The sequence below is a fragment of the Xiphophorus couchianus genome, chromosome 12 (genome assembly GCF_001444195.1).
Source record: "Xiphophorus couchianus chromosome 12, X_couchianus-1.0, whole genome shotgun sequence".
Lineage (NCBI taxonomy): Eukaryota > Metazoa > Chordata > Actinopteri > Cyprinodontiformes > Poeciliidae > Xiphophorus > Xiphophorus couchianus.
This window is the reverse complement of record NC_040239.1, coordinates 8,281,155-8,297,296: the sequence shown is the minus strand read 5'-3', so window position 1 is coordinate 8,297,296 and position 16,142 is coordinate 8,281,155. Positions and strand designations below refer to the sequence as shown.

At 37.8% G+C, this 16,142-nt stretch overlaps 1 protein-coding gene across 1 annotated transcript; it reads right to left on the bottom strand.

Annotated features, from left to right (window-relative positions):
* Window positions 1-1,263: 1,263 nt before the first annotated feature.
* LOC114154437 (uncharacterized) lies at window positions 1,264-15,358 on the bottom strand. Its single transcript, XM_028033531.1, has 5 exons — window positions 14,971-15,358; window positions 13,200-14,000; window positions 11,624-12,461; window positions 7,009-7,202; window positions 1,264-4,978 (listed from the first exon to the last, which is right to left on the bottom strand). Exons 1-5 carry the CDS (start codon window positions 15,140-15,142, stop codon window positions 1,650-1,652), a joined length of 5,334 nt encoding a protein of 1,777 aa, XP_027889332.1. The 5' UTR covers window positions 15,143-15,358; the 3' UTR covers window positions 1,264-1,649.
* Window positions 15,359-16,142: the final 784 nt, after the last annotated feature.

The following is a 16,142-nucleotide window of genomic DNA, read 5'->3' as shown; positions in this document are numbered from 1 at the left end:
ATATTTGGAAATATATCCAAACTTCCAAGTCATGAGAAACATATTCATGGTGTGGAAATTTCCGCTATTAATAAGGTGATAATCAGTCAAGCAACAGACTTCATGCTAGGTACCAGAGTTTAATCATTATATGTTATTTTACTGTCAGAATATTATAATGCTCCATGCCTTGGCATAATAGTTCTTAAGTCCTTAGCAAGCTGGCAAAAATTAAAGGAAACATCTTTTTTTTTTTTAAATACAACCATTATTACGCCAGCACCTGAGATAATAACCTATTACAATCTTTTTTTCTTCCATTTTATTGTCATTTTCAGCTAAAAGCATTTTCAGCGGCAAAGAATTCTGTGACATTTTTCAGAAAAAACATAGCTGATGATGTTTGCAATTTTTACAGGATTTCTTAACATTTTCCATGTAAAAAATGTAAAAATTTCTAAACTTAAATTCTCAGAATTCTCAATATCTTATGTTAATTTCAAAATTTAAAATTCTAAAAGTTCATTGTGAACAAACAGCAGATTTTTCTACAGGCAGGCAGCAGGCTTTAAATGTTTAAATACGAAACCTGGAAAAATAGGAAATAGTAAGAAAGGAAGAACATAAGGAGTAGAACAAGAGAGGAAGATAGGAGGAAAGGAAGGGAGAAAGGTAAGAGGCACACAAAGGAAAGTAACAATACATGAAAGGAAGGTTCAAACAATGAAGGAAGCAAATAAATTAAGGATAGAATGAAGGACATAGGGCTGCACAGTGGCGCAGTTGGTAGCACTGTTGCCTTGCAGCAAGAAGGCTGCAAGGCAAAATTGTGAATCGAACCCAGGTCCTGGGTTCGATTCCCGGCCGGGGTCTTTCTGCATGGAGTTTGCATGTTCTCCCTGTGCATGCGTGGGTTCTCTCCGGGTTCTCCGGCTCAATCAATCAATCAATCAATCAGCTTTATTGTCAATTCCTCTTACATGTCCAGACATACAAGGGAATTGAAATGACATTTCTCACTATCCCACAGTGATACACTATCACTGTGGGATAGTGATAGTGTATCACATTGAGTAACATTGTTACTCAATGTTATTGTTACTAACATTGAGTAACAATAAAAGACACAGTCTAACTACACAGTGGCTTCCTCCCACAGTCCAAAAACATGACTGTCAGGTGAATTGGTCTCTCTAAATTCTCACTAGGTGTGAGTGTGTGTGCATGGTTGTTTGTCCTGTATGTCTCTGTGTTGCCCTGTGACAGACTGGCGACCTGTCCAGGGTGTACCCCGCCTCTCGCCCGGAACGAAGCTGGAGATAGGCAACCCTCCCGACCCCATTAGGGACAAGGGTGAACAGAAAATGGATGGATGGATGAATGGATGGATGGATGGATGAAGGACATAGATAGAATAAAGGAATTAAGGAAGAAAGATAAGAAGGAAATGAAAAACAAACAATAGAGGAACAAGAAAAGATAAAAATAGGGAAAGGAGGAAGATGGAAACAAGGTTTAGACTGTTTTTCAAGAGTGCGCAGAAAACTTATGTTATACCTGAACTGTTGAATAAATTTAATTCAAAACTAAGCTATAGTCGCTTGACATCTAGTGACTTGTCTCAAGTTTCCTCACTTGCTATTTAAATACCTTACAATAAATTTAACATGTTATTCAGTGGAGTCTTGTGCTTCACCTGAGTGGATCCGCTTGTGTTTGTTAAGTTTTGACCAGGTGGAGAAGTCCTCTCCACAAGTAGTACATTTATAAGGCTTCTCGCCTGTGTGCATCCTCATGTGACCCTTCAGGTCGGTTCTGTGGCCGAAGTTCCGACCACAAACCGTGCACTTGTACGGCTTCTCGCCCGTGTGCGTCCTGATATGTCTCTTCAAAGTCGTCCTGGTGGCGAACTTCTTCTTGCAGTAGGAACACTTGAAAGGCTTCTCCCCCGTGTGCACCCGCAGGTGGTTTTTGAAGGCGGAAGAGTCCGCAAACTCTTTGCCACACTCTTTGCACGTGTAGGGCTTTTCGCCCGTGTGAATCCTCATGTGCTTCTTCATATTGACGCACGAGCTGAATGTCTTTCCGCACGTTTTGCAAATGTACGGCTTTTCCCCAGTGTGTACCCGGAGGTGCAGGTCCAGGTTGTAGCGGCGGTTGAAACCGTTTCCGCAGACGTCACATTTGTAAGGCTTCTCAGCGGAGTGGATGACCAAATGCTTGTTCAGGTCCCAGCTCTCTCTAAACATTTTCCCACAAGTGTCACACTTGTAGGTCTTTGCGACTGTGTGAGTCTTCATGTGGAATTTGTAGTTCTTGAAGTTGGACATTACTTTGCCACATCTGTCGCACTTGTAGGGGTTTTCCACCTTCTCCTCTCCTTCACTTGATTCACTGTCATCGGTATTGGACAGAGGTGGGTCGGGATCTTGATTTGATGTTGTGCTTTCTTTGCTGCGTGTGTCATACTTTTTGACTTCTTTGCTTCTAGTTGATATGGAACCTTCGTCTTTATGCATCCTTTTTTGCGGCGACTCAGAACCCTGACCATCTCTTAGCCTCTCGGGAGATGTTGCTTCCATGCTTTGTGCATCTTCATTGTGAAATTTTCCAACATTAGTTACTTCGTTGTTTTGATTTCTTGATTTATCTTTGGACTTAGAATGTGGGGCTGCTTTTTTCCTACCACTTGATGTTTTACTTGGCGCTATTTCTGTTTTCTGACCGTGGTCACTCTGTGTCATCTCAATATATCCAGTAGAAGATGCTTTGTTGCCGCCATGTTCATCATTTTGTGCAGAATTTGAAATGAGGTTGGAAGTTTCTTCTTCCTCTTGAGGTTTTATATTATAATCTGTGTATTGATTGGCGGCAGTCTTTTCACTGAGAGTTTTATCTGTAGTTGATCTTGCGCTTTCTTGTCTGGGTTTCTTGAGTGATCTTGTTGAAGTCGGTGTTCTCCCAACTTTTGACTTTGTTTTTGATGGCGGATGTGTACTTCCATGCAAAGGCGTCCTCTCTTGTTTATGATTTTTCTTTGAGGTGTGTTCTGTTCTATCAGTCGATGTCACAGACTCTTTGATACCACCCTGGCTTGATGGTTGCTCTGTACTTTTGGCTGACGATGCACTCATATCACGGTTTTCATTCTGTGATGTTTGATCAACATTTTCCATTGCTGTTACTCCTCCTTCTTGAATTTTCTCGCTTGGTGTCAGCTCAGCAGATTTGGTTAATGTTGTGCTCTTATCTTGGTTGCTAGTACTAAAGGCTCTCTTGCCTTGATCTTCTGCCATCGCAGTTGTGGCTCGTGTCTCATTTTGATATTCATCAACTGGTGTTAGCACAATCAGGATGGAAGATTCTGGCCTCCAACCTTGATTCACCTCAGGTTGAGTTGGCTCAACGCTTCTAGTTAAAATTAGATTTTTATCTTGAATCTTACTTGCTTCTAGTTCACAGTTTCTTCCAGGTGCTGAGCTGTTATTGTAACCTGTACACATCCTTGTTGGTGTGGCCCCATTGCTTGAAGCTAGTGTTGTGAACTCAGTATTACAGTTTTGTGTTAGATCAGTGCTGCCTATCAACACTGAGCTTCCAACATGATCTTTCCCCAACTGTGTCTGTTCTGTAATGCTGGTTGACGTTTCATTTAAATCATCAAAGCTCATATTTAATGACTGTTCAGGACTCATACTGGAGAGTGCAAAGGTGTTGTCATCAATTTCATTCAAGATGTCTTCATAATTTGCATCTAAAAATGCATCATCAAATGCTTCCTCCGAGTTTGTAGCTAATACTGGGCTCCTCTCAGCTGAAGTTGGCGCTGCAGGTTCAGTTGGTGATGCCCCTCTATTGTCATGTTGGATTTCGGCTCCCCCTGAAGTTTGAGAAAGATGATGCTCACTCACTGACGGTGTCCCCTCCTTCCATCCAGACTCTATGACTCTGTTTAAGCTCTTAGACGCAAGATTTGTATTTACTCCATTCTCTTTTTCAGGACCTAATGGCTGTGACTGACCACTGGTGGTATTCAGACAAGAAGCTGGAGTCAGTGTGGAGACCGGGACTTCTTGCAGTTGTGAAAGCTGCGGTCGTTCTTGCGGTTGTGAAAGCTGTGGCCGTTCTTGTTGCTGCAAAGGTTGCGGCCGTTCTTGTTGCTGCAAAGGCTGCGGCCGTTCTTGTTGCTGCAAAGGCAGCGGTCGTTCTTGTTGCTGCAAAGGCAGCGGCCGTTCTTGTTGCTGCAAAGGCAGCGGCCGTTCTTGTTGCTGCAAAGGCAGCGGCCGTTCTTGTTGCTGCAAAGGCTGTGGCCGTTCTTGTTGCTGCAAAGCCTGCGGCCGTTCTTGTTGCTGCAAAGGCTGCAGCCATTCTTGTTGCTGCAAAGGCTGCGGCCGTTCTTGTTGCTGCAAAGCTTGCGGCCGTTCTTGATGCTGCAAAGGCTGCGGTCGTTCTTGATGCTGCAAAGGCAGCGGCCGTTCTTGATGCTGCAAAGGCTGCGGCCGTTCTTGATGCTGCAAAGGCAGCTGCCTTACTTGATGCTGTAAAGGCGGCTGTTCTTGTTGCTGTAAAGGCTGCGGCTGCGGCTGTTCTTGTTGCTGCAAAGGCTGTTGCCGTTCTTGATGCTGCAAAGGCTGCGGCCGTTCGTGATGCTGCAAAGGCTGCTGCCTTACTTGATGCTGTAAAGGCTGCGGCTGTTCTTGTTGCTGCAAAGGCTGCTGCCGTTCATGATGCTGCAAAGGCAGCTGTCTTTCTTGATGCTGCAAAGGCTGCTGCCGTTCATGATGCTGCAAAGGCAGCTGTCTTTCTTGATGCTGCAAAGGCTGCTGCCGTTCGTGATGCTGCAAAGGCTGCTGCCGTTCATGATGCTGCAAAGGCTGTGATCTTTCTTGGCAGATGCTTATTTCCTCATGCTCATCTTTAATCTGCACAGTATCTGGTAAAAATCTGGACACGTCGTAATTATTGCCGTGCTGCTGCTGATGTAGGAGAGCCTTCATCTCTAAAAAAATAAAATAAAATCACACATAAAAATTATGAAAAACTATAAATGTTTAATACTTTGAAACATATACAGTAAAATACTGAAGGCTAATTCAAACAACATTAATTCCCTTCAAGCAAAGAATGAAAATCAGTTGGCCAGATAAAACTTCATAAAACCTTTTACAAAATGGTGTTGGAAAATGTTTTGTTTCGTTGAGCTCTTAATGCTTAGTACCGTAGTACTCGTAGCTAACCAAAACTATAGGACACCAAACTAGCACTTTGTAAAATGAATATTCTAATGGCTGCATGATGTTTCCAGCTCTAAAATTAAAGTATCTACTATTTTATATAAATATACAGCTTTTTTAAAGAGGCTATGACCTTATCTGTCTTAATAGTTCCTTTATGTTGTTTATATTTTACCAACTGGAAATCAGTGAAGAAAGAAGAATGTCACGGGTGAAGCTCAGAATGAATTATTATTGCTTATTGTAATATTGACTTACTGCTGTCTAAATCCCAAAGTTGTTTTTCATTACTGAAAATTAACCTATAAAATTGCAAAGTATGATGTGTTACCATATATCAAGAAAAGATAAATACACAAAAATCTAAAATAAAGAAAACATGTTGAAAAAATATCACTACTAAAATATTTCTACTATGGGAGCTATTATTTTAATAATTGTATTGTTTTAAAGATCAATTTACATAGAAAAAAGTTACGCTATATGTCTAAAAAGATTCATTGTCCATGTGAAATGAGAAAAAATAAAGTATTTTCATATTCATTTCTGTAGCAGGTACAGGGAAACTGGCTAAAATACTTTCTCATCCTGAAAGAAAACTTCTAAGAGGCTAAACTTTAGATTAGGGTGTACATTCACCATCCTGGAAACGTAAGCATTCAACATATAACCAGAGATGTTTATAACTATTAGTGAGTTTGAATGGCTCAGTCAAAGTCCCAACTAAAATCTAATGGACTTGCTTTTTCCATCCAATCTAACTGAGTTAAAGATATCTAAAAAAGAACAATGGACAAAAATGACACAAGAGAAATATCCAAAACTATATGCATCTCTAACTGTGGTAAAAAAAAAAAAAAAAAGGTGGTTGTACAAAGTATCGACTTAGAGGAGGTGAATCCATATGCATGCTGTACTTTTCAGATTTTAATTAACATTTAAAACCCAGATGTTTCTGGGAAATTATCATATACAGTGCAGGGAGAGGGACAAAAGTGTATTTATGCCACAATAAACACTTAAAAATATTGCTTGATGCTACAAATGTTGATGGGATTCTCACAAAGTAAAAAATTAAAAACACAACTGAGAACCACATTGCTTTTGTCTCACAGTTATTACTTTGTACTAAGTCCTTTCAAGGGATAAGAGTACTGATGAAAGGCAGTATACATGCGAAAGTAACTAAAAAAAATAAAATAAAATACCATTAAAAAATCTATGCAAACACCACTAATCCATGCTGATTTAGGCCTCCTTCGACTCGAACAGATCTTTAAATATTGTTCGCATCGCACGACAAATTCCCTAAGGTAAATTTAATTGTCATTGATAAAATAATACAATAAAAATAAATATTGATTATTTGTTCGCTACATCTACAAAATATTAACATTCCAGTTTAATTAAAAAACAGAGTTTGGGGATATATAGTGCCCAGGAAATTCTCTGCAACATTATTATTGCAGGACGATTCATCGCCCATCACTTGACTTCCGCATTTAATATGCAATTAGTTATTGCGTCGTTTAATGTTAATGTCGAAATGTATTTACTTTATCAGGAGGCACCACACTACATATATTTATAATTAGCTAGAATATTCTCTTAAAACTTTTACCAATCCACATGACGTGTCAGACCTGTCAAACGGGTCTAACGAGCAACCGGTGTTAACGAGCACACAAAAAAAATTTAACTGAGGAAGAAAACAGACCGAGTACTCATCACGTTAATGTCCACTAAATTCCTTACAGTGTAGTTCCTCTCGTTAGTTAAGAAACCGGCGACTAACCTGCCCTCTGTAACTTTAACTCTGGGGAAAACGCCATGTCCAACATCCTGCGCTGCCGAGCGAGCTCCGCTTCATAATCTTCTACTCTCTTCTCAAACGCTCCCAGGATCTCCTGAGCTGCCGCAGTCAGGCGATCGCAGACAAACTTGCGCATACTTTGAACTGGATACATGGTCGAAACGGACATGGATGCACTTCACATAAGAAAATAATCAGCAACCCGAACGGTTGATCCAACTTGGTTGGAGTGTACTGTTTACTTCCGCGTTGGACTTTAGGTGATACAGAAATAAAACATGTTTGAGCTCGGAGCGCCACCTGCCGTTAAGGAATGGAAGTTATAATACAATGGTTGCCTGCATTTTTCTTGTTCACCCCGAAAAAGTTTGTTTTTTAACTGTAATTTTACTCCGAAAACGATTATTTTATTTTAAAGGGGCAGCTTAATTGATATCTATGTAATCGTTGAAGTGTCTCTCAGCACTAACTGATTAACAATTTTAATGACGCAAGTAGCTCTTCAGTTATATATATATATATATATATATATATATATATATATATATATTATTTTTTTTTTCTTTATTGCCTTGGGAATAACTGATTTTTTTTTCAGTTATTACCATAAACTTTAATAAAACAATATATATAAAAACATAATTTTAGCTTACTAATGGGGTCCTTTATGTAAAATCAATAATTGTATTCCTTTGAATGTTTTGTGCCCTAACTCTTTTACCTGATAATCATAATGTAACACACTTAATAATAAAAGTCTTAGTTCATTCCTTTTATCAAACTTTAGTTACATTGGGTCAATATCTTCCTACACTATGCTGTAAATATTTTTATTTTTGTGCACCCTCTCTGAAGATCAGCTATGAATTGAACCAAATTCATCTCTCAATGTCTAATTTAAGTTCCCTAAAAAATCTATTCTATTCAGTCAGTGAGAAGGCAGTCAGAGTGATGTTCACTATCACACAAAAGGACTAATTGCACTGCTGGGAAATTGTTTTTCTTTTTGCTTCAATTCAACCTTCATATTTCACAGTTTTAGGTAGAATGGGAAAGGCATGTTTTGGCATCACCCCCAAACAATAAGTTGGAAAGTAAATTGTGTCTAATGATTGGTGTGGAGACCTGGCTACCCCAAGCTGTAGCTCTTTGCTGTGGTTCTTTCACAATAAGAGTTGGATTTTTCCACTTCCCTTTCCTCCCTGCTCACTGTGTGGTGAAAAAATATTTTAGTAGCCAGTGGTTGGAAGAATTTGCCTATATGTCATATGTTAAACTTGACTCAGGGAACCATGAGGTCACAATAGAGGTTTATATAGAAAACATTATTATTATAGAGTCAAGTTATTTGACAAACTAGAACTTGGATCTAATGTGTGTTTCCCTTTTTAAAAAAGGTTTTTGAGGATGATATACACTCTCTGAGCCAATGATGCCAACACTGACAAAAATGCAGATAAATTTGATGTGTATTTGTTTAATTCATATTTGTTTAAAACCCAGCCTATATTATCTTTAAATTAAATTACTTGAAATTTAATTGTTTCTGGCAAGGCTAAGCTCTAAATGTTTCAGGATACTAACAGCACCTCTACTGAACAGTGAGCTACTGTATATGCCTCATGTTTTATTCAGCTCCCGGGAGTCTGACCATGTTGTAGAAACACAGTAAGATGCAGTAAGTCTGAATTTGATCAGTCTTGAAAATCTAACTAGGTCAGGGTTAACAGGGTTTCTTCTCAGATCGCTCTGTATTTAGATTCCTGGCAGCTTCCTGTAGCTGAAAAACTGCAGTCTCAAAGCAGGGTAGTGCCACCACTATCTGTCATTGTCCAGAAGATGCATTCAGAGTAATGTGCAGTAATGTCAATTTATTCATAAAGAACCTTAAAAACAACATGAGCTGCACCAAAATGCTGTACAACAAATTTATCAGTGTAAAACTGCTGTAGCAACAAATTTTAGCCAATTGTTGATGGACATTGTACCTAAGTGAAATAATACAAGGTTGAGAGTAAATCAGTAAATTTAATAATTATAAGTTAGAAGGTACATGATATAAAAGAAAAGAAAAAAATCAAATCATCCTCAGGTTTTATTCAGGCACTAGCCAGGGTATACTCTTTTAACACTTTAGTCCACTTGGTTTATAGTAACATCTAATGATAGTAAGCCATCATTTTAGAAATTATGATCTGAATGAGAAATGCATCACAAATAACACTCAAATGCAGAACTGCACCCGAAGCTGCAAAGAAAATGATTAAAATAAACATTTGTTGGTGTAAGCAAATACTAAAAGTACATATTTTAAAAACAGATAACTCATCAAGACTTCCACATTTGAAAAAAACATGAAGTTTATATGAAAAGAAATTTGAACAGACATAAAATTATAATCTCAATTTTTCTAGACACAGATAATCACAGTAAGTTTGCTTTATTCGACCTTGAAACCTTTGAACTATAAATATCTTCCTTGTTCCTCAAACGTCCTACATTCTCTTTATTTTGGCACATTACAAAAGTCCCACCTCCTTCATTGGTTCAACAAACACACGGCTGTTTGACACAAGGTCCATGCACCTTTATAGGAGACATACAAAGCTGCATGACATACTGTTCATGTAAGCTGCATTAATTGAGGAATGCCACATTAGCAATTCCACTTTCTCTCATGAATAAAATGTCACAAACAAAAGTGTTCTGCTTATAAAACAATAAAAAAGGTCCTCAAAAACATCGTATTGTCATGATTTTATGCATGTTTTTACTACAAAATCTTATCACAAACAAGACATAATGTCGGTTTGCGTATTTTGTGCCTTCTAAATAAAAAAGGATTTGAAACAAGAGGCTCAAAAAAAGTTTCAAATGAATTATAACATAGATCAAGGAAAACATCCATTCGTACAAGCAGAGAAATCTTGAAAGATATTTACACTAAATACTGTATACTACTCTTTTGTTAGACAAGCACTTGGTCTGAGTTCACTTCTATTGGAAAAAAAATCAAATGTGGAAAGCGTTGGATACATTTTTTATCTTATTGTTACAGGACACATCTCCATTTGTAGACAGATATGCAGAAAGGCCAGCTCTTATAGTTCGACTGGTGACGATGAAAGTAAAATGCAGTAGAATAAAACTAATCCCAAATTCTATTTCACGCCTTTGCCCTACTCTGCAGCCCCACACCTGTGCTTTTGGCAGTTTCCCCAATCTAATTTTAATGCAGTGTGAGGGCAAAGTGGCAGTGTTATCTGGCTCTCAAAAATAAAAGTTTCAGTGGTGTTATTTCTGTTTTGTTAGTAGCACTTTCAAAAACCTTTGATGGATTCCAATACATAGTTACGAATCACAGCTGATTATCCTAAACAGTAATTAATTCCACTTTTGGTAGAGATGTGCAAAGTCTTAAAAAAGAAAATACTTAGCTTCTGCTGCAATGGAAAAATGTCAAAGAAAATTTTAGGAAAGTCTAATCATTACCTGGAGTACATTTACAAAGTGGAGAGAGAAAGAATATGACATTCAGAAATAATTATTTTTTAACTAAATAGTTTGTGGCCCAATTATTAGTTACTGTGACCACCTCTTTCAACTAGGCCCCATGCAGATACCAACAATGTGTTTAGGTGTAATATTAAGAAAATGCTATTTCTGTGTGACTAACTTAAAAGAACTACATGGAATTTGTTAAACTCTACTGCTAAAGTTTAACATTTATGTTCAAGCTCTATATGTGATCTAAAATTGTTTTGGGAATTTCAAACTGTCTGTTTGACACAAGGTCGAACAGATGTGAGTCAAACAGTCTGTTTGAGTTGATCTCCTTACCTAAAACGAGAGATAAGAATGTTTCACTACAGTTCAATTAGTTCCAAAAAGGTGCTAAGAGGTCAAAGACATGAAGAGCCGGTTTAAGGTTAGACATCAGCCCCAAATCAGACATGTTAAGTTGTACCACGTCTTCCCTTAATATACTTATTTCATACAAGAATAATATGCATATATGCTGTATAAATATAGCTTAAACACAATAAAATGCACACACAAATAACAAGACAATAAGTGCACTTACCTATGATAATAATAACCACGGCAGCCACATCTCAGTCTATTTTTGTCTTAAGCATACAACACGTTAGTTAAGTTAGAACTAAGAATCAGTATTTCATATCATCAGGGTAGCAGTTACGTATTTACTTCGCAGAAGTAGCAATTCTTTCTTTGCAGCAGACTGAAAACTTCAAGCAATGATAATGTGGTAGCATAACATTTTTTGCAATATTTAAGAACTTAAGATTCAGGCCTACACAGATTATCAAGCAAAAATATAAATAAAAATCAGAGAGAAAACAGCAAAGGCCCTGAACATGCATGCTCACAACGAACATCTGCTCTACTACAAACATGGAAGATTTCTACTACATGCAAAGTTATCTATCTATCTATCTATCTATCTATCTATCTATCTATCTATAGATATACAGTATATATATCTATATAGATATTTTTTTTTTTTACTATTTTCTTGATATCAAAATGCTTCCACCAGGTTTGTTAAAGCTGTACCTGCTGACCTGTGTGTGTTTAAGACTGAAGTCTCTCCCACATTTCACAGGAGTAGGTCTTCTTGTCCGCGTGCATCTTCATGTGAACCAGCAGGCTGGACTGACTTTTGAAGCTTTTGCCGCATGTCTTGCAGGAATACGGCCTCTCGCCCGTGTGCGTCCTGACGTGGCCGTCCAGTATTGACTTCTGGTTGAACCTCTTACCGCACACTTGGCAGGAATACGGCCTCTCACCCGTGTGGATCCTCTTGTGAACGTTCAGTATGGATTTCTGGTTGAAGCGTTTCCCGCAGATGTCACAGGAAAAAGGCCTCTCGCCCGTGTGGATCCGCTGATGGACCTGCAGGATGGATTTCTGGTTGAACCTCTTGCCGCAGATGTGACAGCAGTACGGCCTCACGCCCGTGTGGATTCGGAAGTGTCTTATCAGTCTGGACTTAAACTGAAACACTTTTCCACACGTATTGCATTTATATTCACACTTTCTATCGACAAAAGAGTTGCATGAAGTTTTGGACAGGATAGGATTGTAGACGTTACAGATTCTGGGATGCGTCTTCTCCAGTTGTTTCCCACCTTTGTCATCTGATATGATCTCGATCGACTCTTCCTCTGCCGAGTTCCTGTTGAGTGTTTGGGCCACACCGTGATCGTGACCTTCATCATGAGGAACAGTGATCAATAACATGTCTGTCTCCTGCTTCAACACAAGCTGCTCCTTCTGGGCCAAGCAGACGTCTTCCTGTTCCTCTTTGACTTTTGGAAACCCCAACTCCAATGCAGAGTGACGGTCATGGTTAAAGAGCTGCTGGTCGGAGAGAAAGTTTTCCTCCTTAAAGAAAACCGGCTGTGGTATGTCTGAAAGAAAAAGCAAAAACAATGAAGATAATTAAAATATAAGTTGGATTTAAAAATGGTAACAAACTTTATATATTTGACTATACTGTATCTGTACCATTATTTTAAATGTACCAAGGATATTTTCATTCATTCCTATATTTCTTTGCACTCTGTTTAAAGTTTTAGGATTTCACTGTCTTATGTCTTAGTTCTTCAGCTCATTATCCTCTATAATAGTTTGATATCTTTAGTAATTTTATTTCTTATAATTCTCTTATAATTGTTGTATAATTGCTGTGATTTTTATGCATGTTTACTTTTAATTCGTACAAATAACTTTGCTACACACATTTCTACAAAAAGTGCTCTACAAATAGTTTCTTTTATTGATGTTCATTTCTGAATCCTTGAGCTTAACTCTTAAAATGGTTCAAATTGAAGCCAAAAATGGTGCATCAGATCACAATTTATCAATTAGTTATAGTCAAAAACAATTTAAATCAATCTATTACAGTCCACTGATAGAGACAATAATTTTATGAATGACTTGCAAAAAAAAAAAAAAGGAGCAGTCGATCCAAGTTGCTCAAGTTCATGTTTCTAAGGAAGCATTTTATAAGACAAAAATCTTGGGTATGATCCAGGTAGCAGGGTGATCCATAACTATTTTTAAGTGTTTAAAATATGAAAAATTTAAAACAAGAATCCCACGTGACTTTACAGTCTCCATTTAAACTTTAGAACAAGAAATCTTACCTGAGTGCCATATGACATGAGATTCCAGTTTTGATTTCTGCTTGAACCTTCGGCCGCAGAAATCGCAGGAATACGGCCTCTCGATTGAGTGGATTTTCTTATGAACATTCAGTATGGACTTCTGGTTGAAGCGCTTCTCGCATATGTCACAGGAGAACGGCCTCTCGCCCGTGTGAATCCGCTGGTGGACTTTCAGGATCGATGTCTGGTTGAATCGTTTACCACAGGTGTGGCAACAATACGGCTTCACGCCCGTGTGGATGATCTGGTGCCGCATCAGCCTGGATCTATACGGAAACGCTTTTCCACAGTATTCACACACAAACTCGCATATTTTCCCCTTGTGAGTGTAAATAGGAGTCTTGAACGTGATGGGATTATGTTCACTGATTCTGTGATGTCTCCTCTGCAGTCTTGTCTCCATGCGTCTGGTTATTACAGAACCGCTATGATTTCCTTCATTCTGGCCTTTGCTTACATCTTGAGAATATCTAGAGACAAGCAGATCATCAGTATTGCCTTCTGTTACACCTTTAACAGACACCGTGTCTGTGGACTCCTCATCCGCAGGATTTGACAAGACAACATTGTAACCCTCATCACAGGTAATACTTGGAAAAAGAGTTTCAACTTCCTCTTTCAGCTCAACTTCTCCTTCCTCAGGACTGGTGAGGATTTCTTCATGGCTCTCTGAAATCTGCTCTCTATCTTCTTTTTCCAAAATAGACTTCCTGTTCTGTCCTGTCTTGAGCTGCAGCTCCGTTGGAATGTCCTCCACGTTAATGAAATCTTGTGGGAGCTCTGGATAGAAAACGAATACAAAACAGATGATAGGGAAAAAAAATTAAGGATATGCTTATCCCCAAAACACTAATTTGATAATCTATTAATCAATCAAAAAATTACAAAAAGTAACACATATTTTAAATAATAAAAAAAGACACAGAACTATCAAAAAGTTGAAGAATAGAAATCTAAATTATACAGCATACATTTTTATGCTGATACTCCTAAATAAAAATCTAGTGCAGCCTATTGCTTTGTGACTTCAGCTACGTTTATTTACAGGAACAATTTTCTTTTCATGTTTTAGTCTAGCAGTTATTTGTTCATTCTCCCTGAATCAATACTTTGCTGAGTTAGAAGTCTGGAAATTAGATTTCTGCTGATACTTCTTTGAAAAATATCTCAGTTAGATTGAACTGACAGCTCATCAGTTTTTACATTTTATCTGACCTTATGTAAAAAAAAAAAAAAACACCAAAAACTATCACACACTAATATATTTCAGTAATGTCTTTAGCTTAGCATGTATTTGCTGAACATCTCTAAGCTTCTGATATATCACGATATTTATTTCTATTCTATTCATTTTTATTCAGTGCATTCATTTTCCACCAAATTTGAAATTTGATTCCACCAATCTTTGTCAAACACCATCATCTAGGATGTTTTTCCCTGACCACATTTCTTCCTCAAAGAATGGTTCCCCTTCTTTGGTGCAATGTAATAAAATTAAGTTTTCTGCCACCAGCATTGTTACTTCCTCAAGGCTTGTTGATCAATCTTTGTTTTACAAAGATTTCTAACATGCGTTAGTAGACTACACATTCCCTAATTCTACATAAGGACTACAGCTGAAGACTAAATGGCAAATTAGTACTACATACCGACATGAGCCCCGAAATGAAATCTCTGCGAATTAATCGCAATTTATACGTTACAATCGTTCATTTGCCTTAACCATGCGCTGTTGCATTTCAATACAAACCTGTTTTGTGCAACTTAACTTCAGGTTTCCAGGCGATGGTGAGCAGCCTGCGCTGACGGTTGATCTCTTCTTCGTAGTCGGAGATAGTTTTCTCAAACACGCTGAAGATCTCCTGAGCCGCGGCCGTCAACCGCTCGTTAACGAACTGCCTCAAACACTCAACTGAAGACATTGTTGTTGTTTAATTAAAGATGCACCATATTTTCATGTGATCCGTTAACGAGAATGTTTTTTTGTTGTTGTTGTTGTTTACTTCCGTCGTGTGTCACACTTTAAAGTGTCCGGCTTTGGCAGCAGTACAGTTCCACATGTTTATCGGATTCTCTTCACCACGATTTATGAACTATTTTTTCAGTCATTTTTCTCAAAAACATCAAGCTATATTAGCTTTTTTTTCTGCCCGCATTTAACTCGAAGTGACTAAATTCATGTGTAATTCCAAAGTCTAAGCTATGCTAAAAGTTGAGTCATAAAAATAAGATAGCTGATATAAACTGAACTATGATTGCAACTTCAAGACAGATATCTATTGAAATCAATCTATAGATATTAATTCAACAGATGTGAATTGATGGGTGGACATCATTCCAGGGGTTTACCAGAAAGATGGATGTTTGACATTCTCTCTGGTGCTACAAGGTAAACTGTACTATAGGTACTGGTTAAAATAATGTTTTTTTATATTCTCAAAATCATTCTGGTTTTGGTGCTGACGGCGATTTTTGGATGTGGAGCTCTTCTTGCATATAGAAGAGCTCTTCTATATGCAATTTTTCTGTTTTTAATTTTTTTGGATGAAAATAAGCAAGTATCATCATAATATCCACAACTGTTTCACTGGTTTATTTAGCGGTCTTATCAACTTATCCAATAAAATGATTACTCATGTTAAAAAGAAGAAACTCATTTAATTCTTTCATTTTTGGAAAATTTTAGCAACATTTATTTTTGGTCTTTTCCTTTTTGAATGTTATCAAGAGATGATTTTTGCAGGAAACTGATGTAAGAGGAATAAACCAAATAGAATAGGAATCAAATGATTACACATAAAAGGTCAATTGGAACACGGATGAAAAGGATGTTGCCCTCCCGTGCAATCATCCAATCACAAGAGAAGGGATAAAGTCCATCCAATTGGCAAACATTAATGAGTAAACTTTACAATGATTGCG

Excerpts from the sequence above, each read along its gene's own strand:
- LOC114154437 (XM_028033531.1), bottom strand. The coding sequence starts at position 15,142 with ATGTCTTCAGTTGAGTGTTTGAGGCAGTTCGTTAACGAGCGGTTGACG. Across the intron at positions 14,001-14,970 it reads AGTTAAGTTGCACAAAACAG|AGCTCCCACAAGATTTCATT; the intron begins GTTTGTATTGAA and ends TTTTCTATCCAG. Across the intron at positions 7,203-11,623 it reads TGGGAGAGACTTCAGTCTTA|TGCATCCATGTCCGTTTCGA; the intron begins AACACACACAGG and ends TCTTATGTGAAG.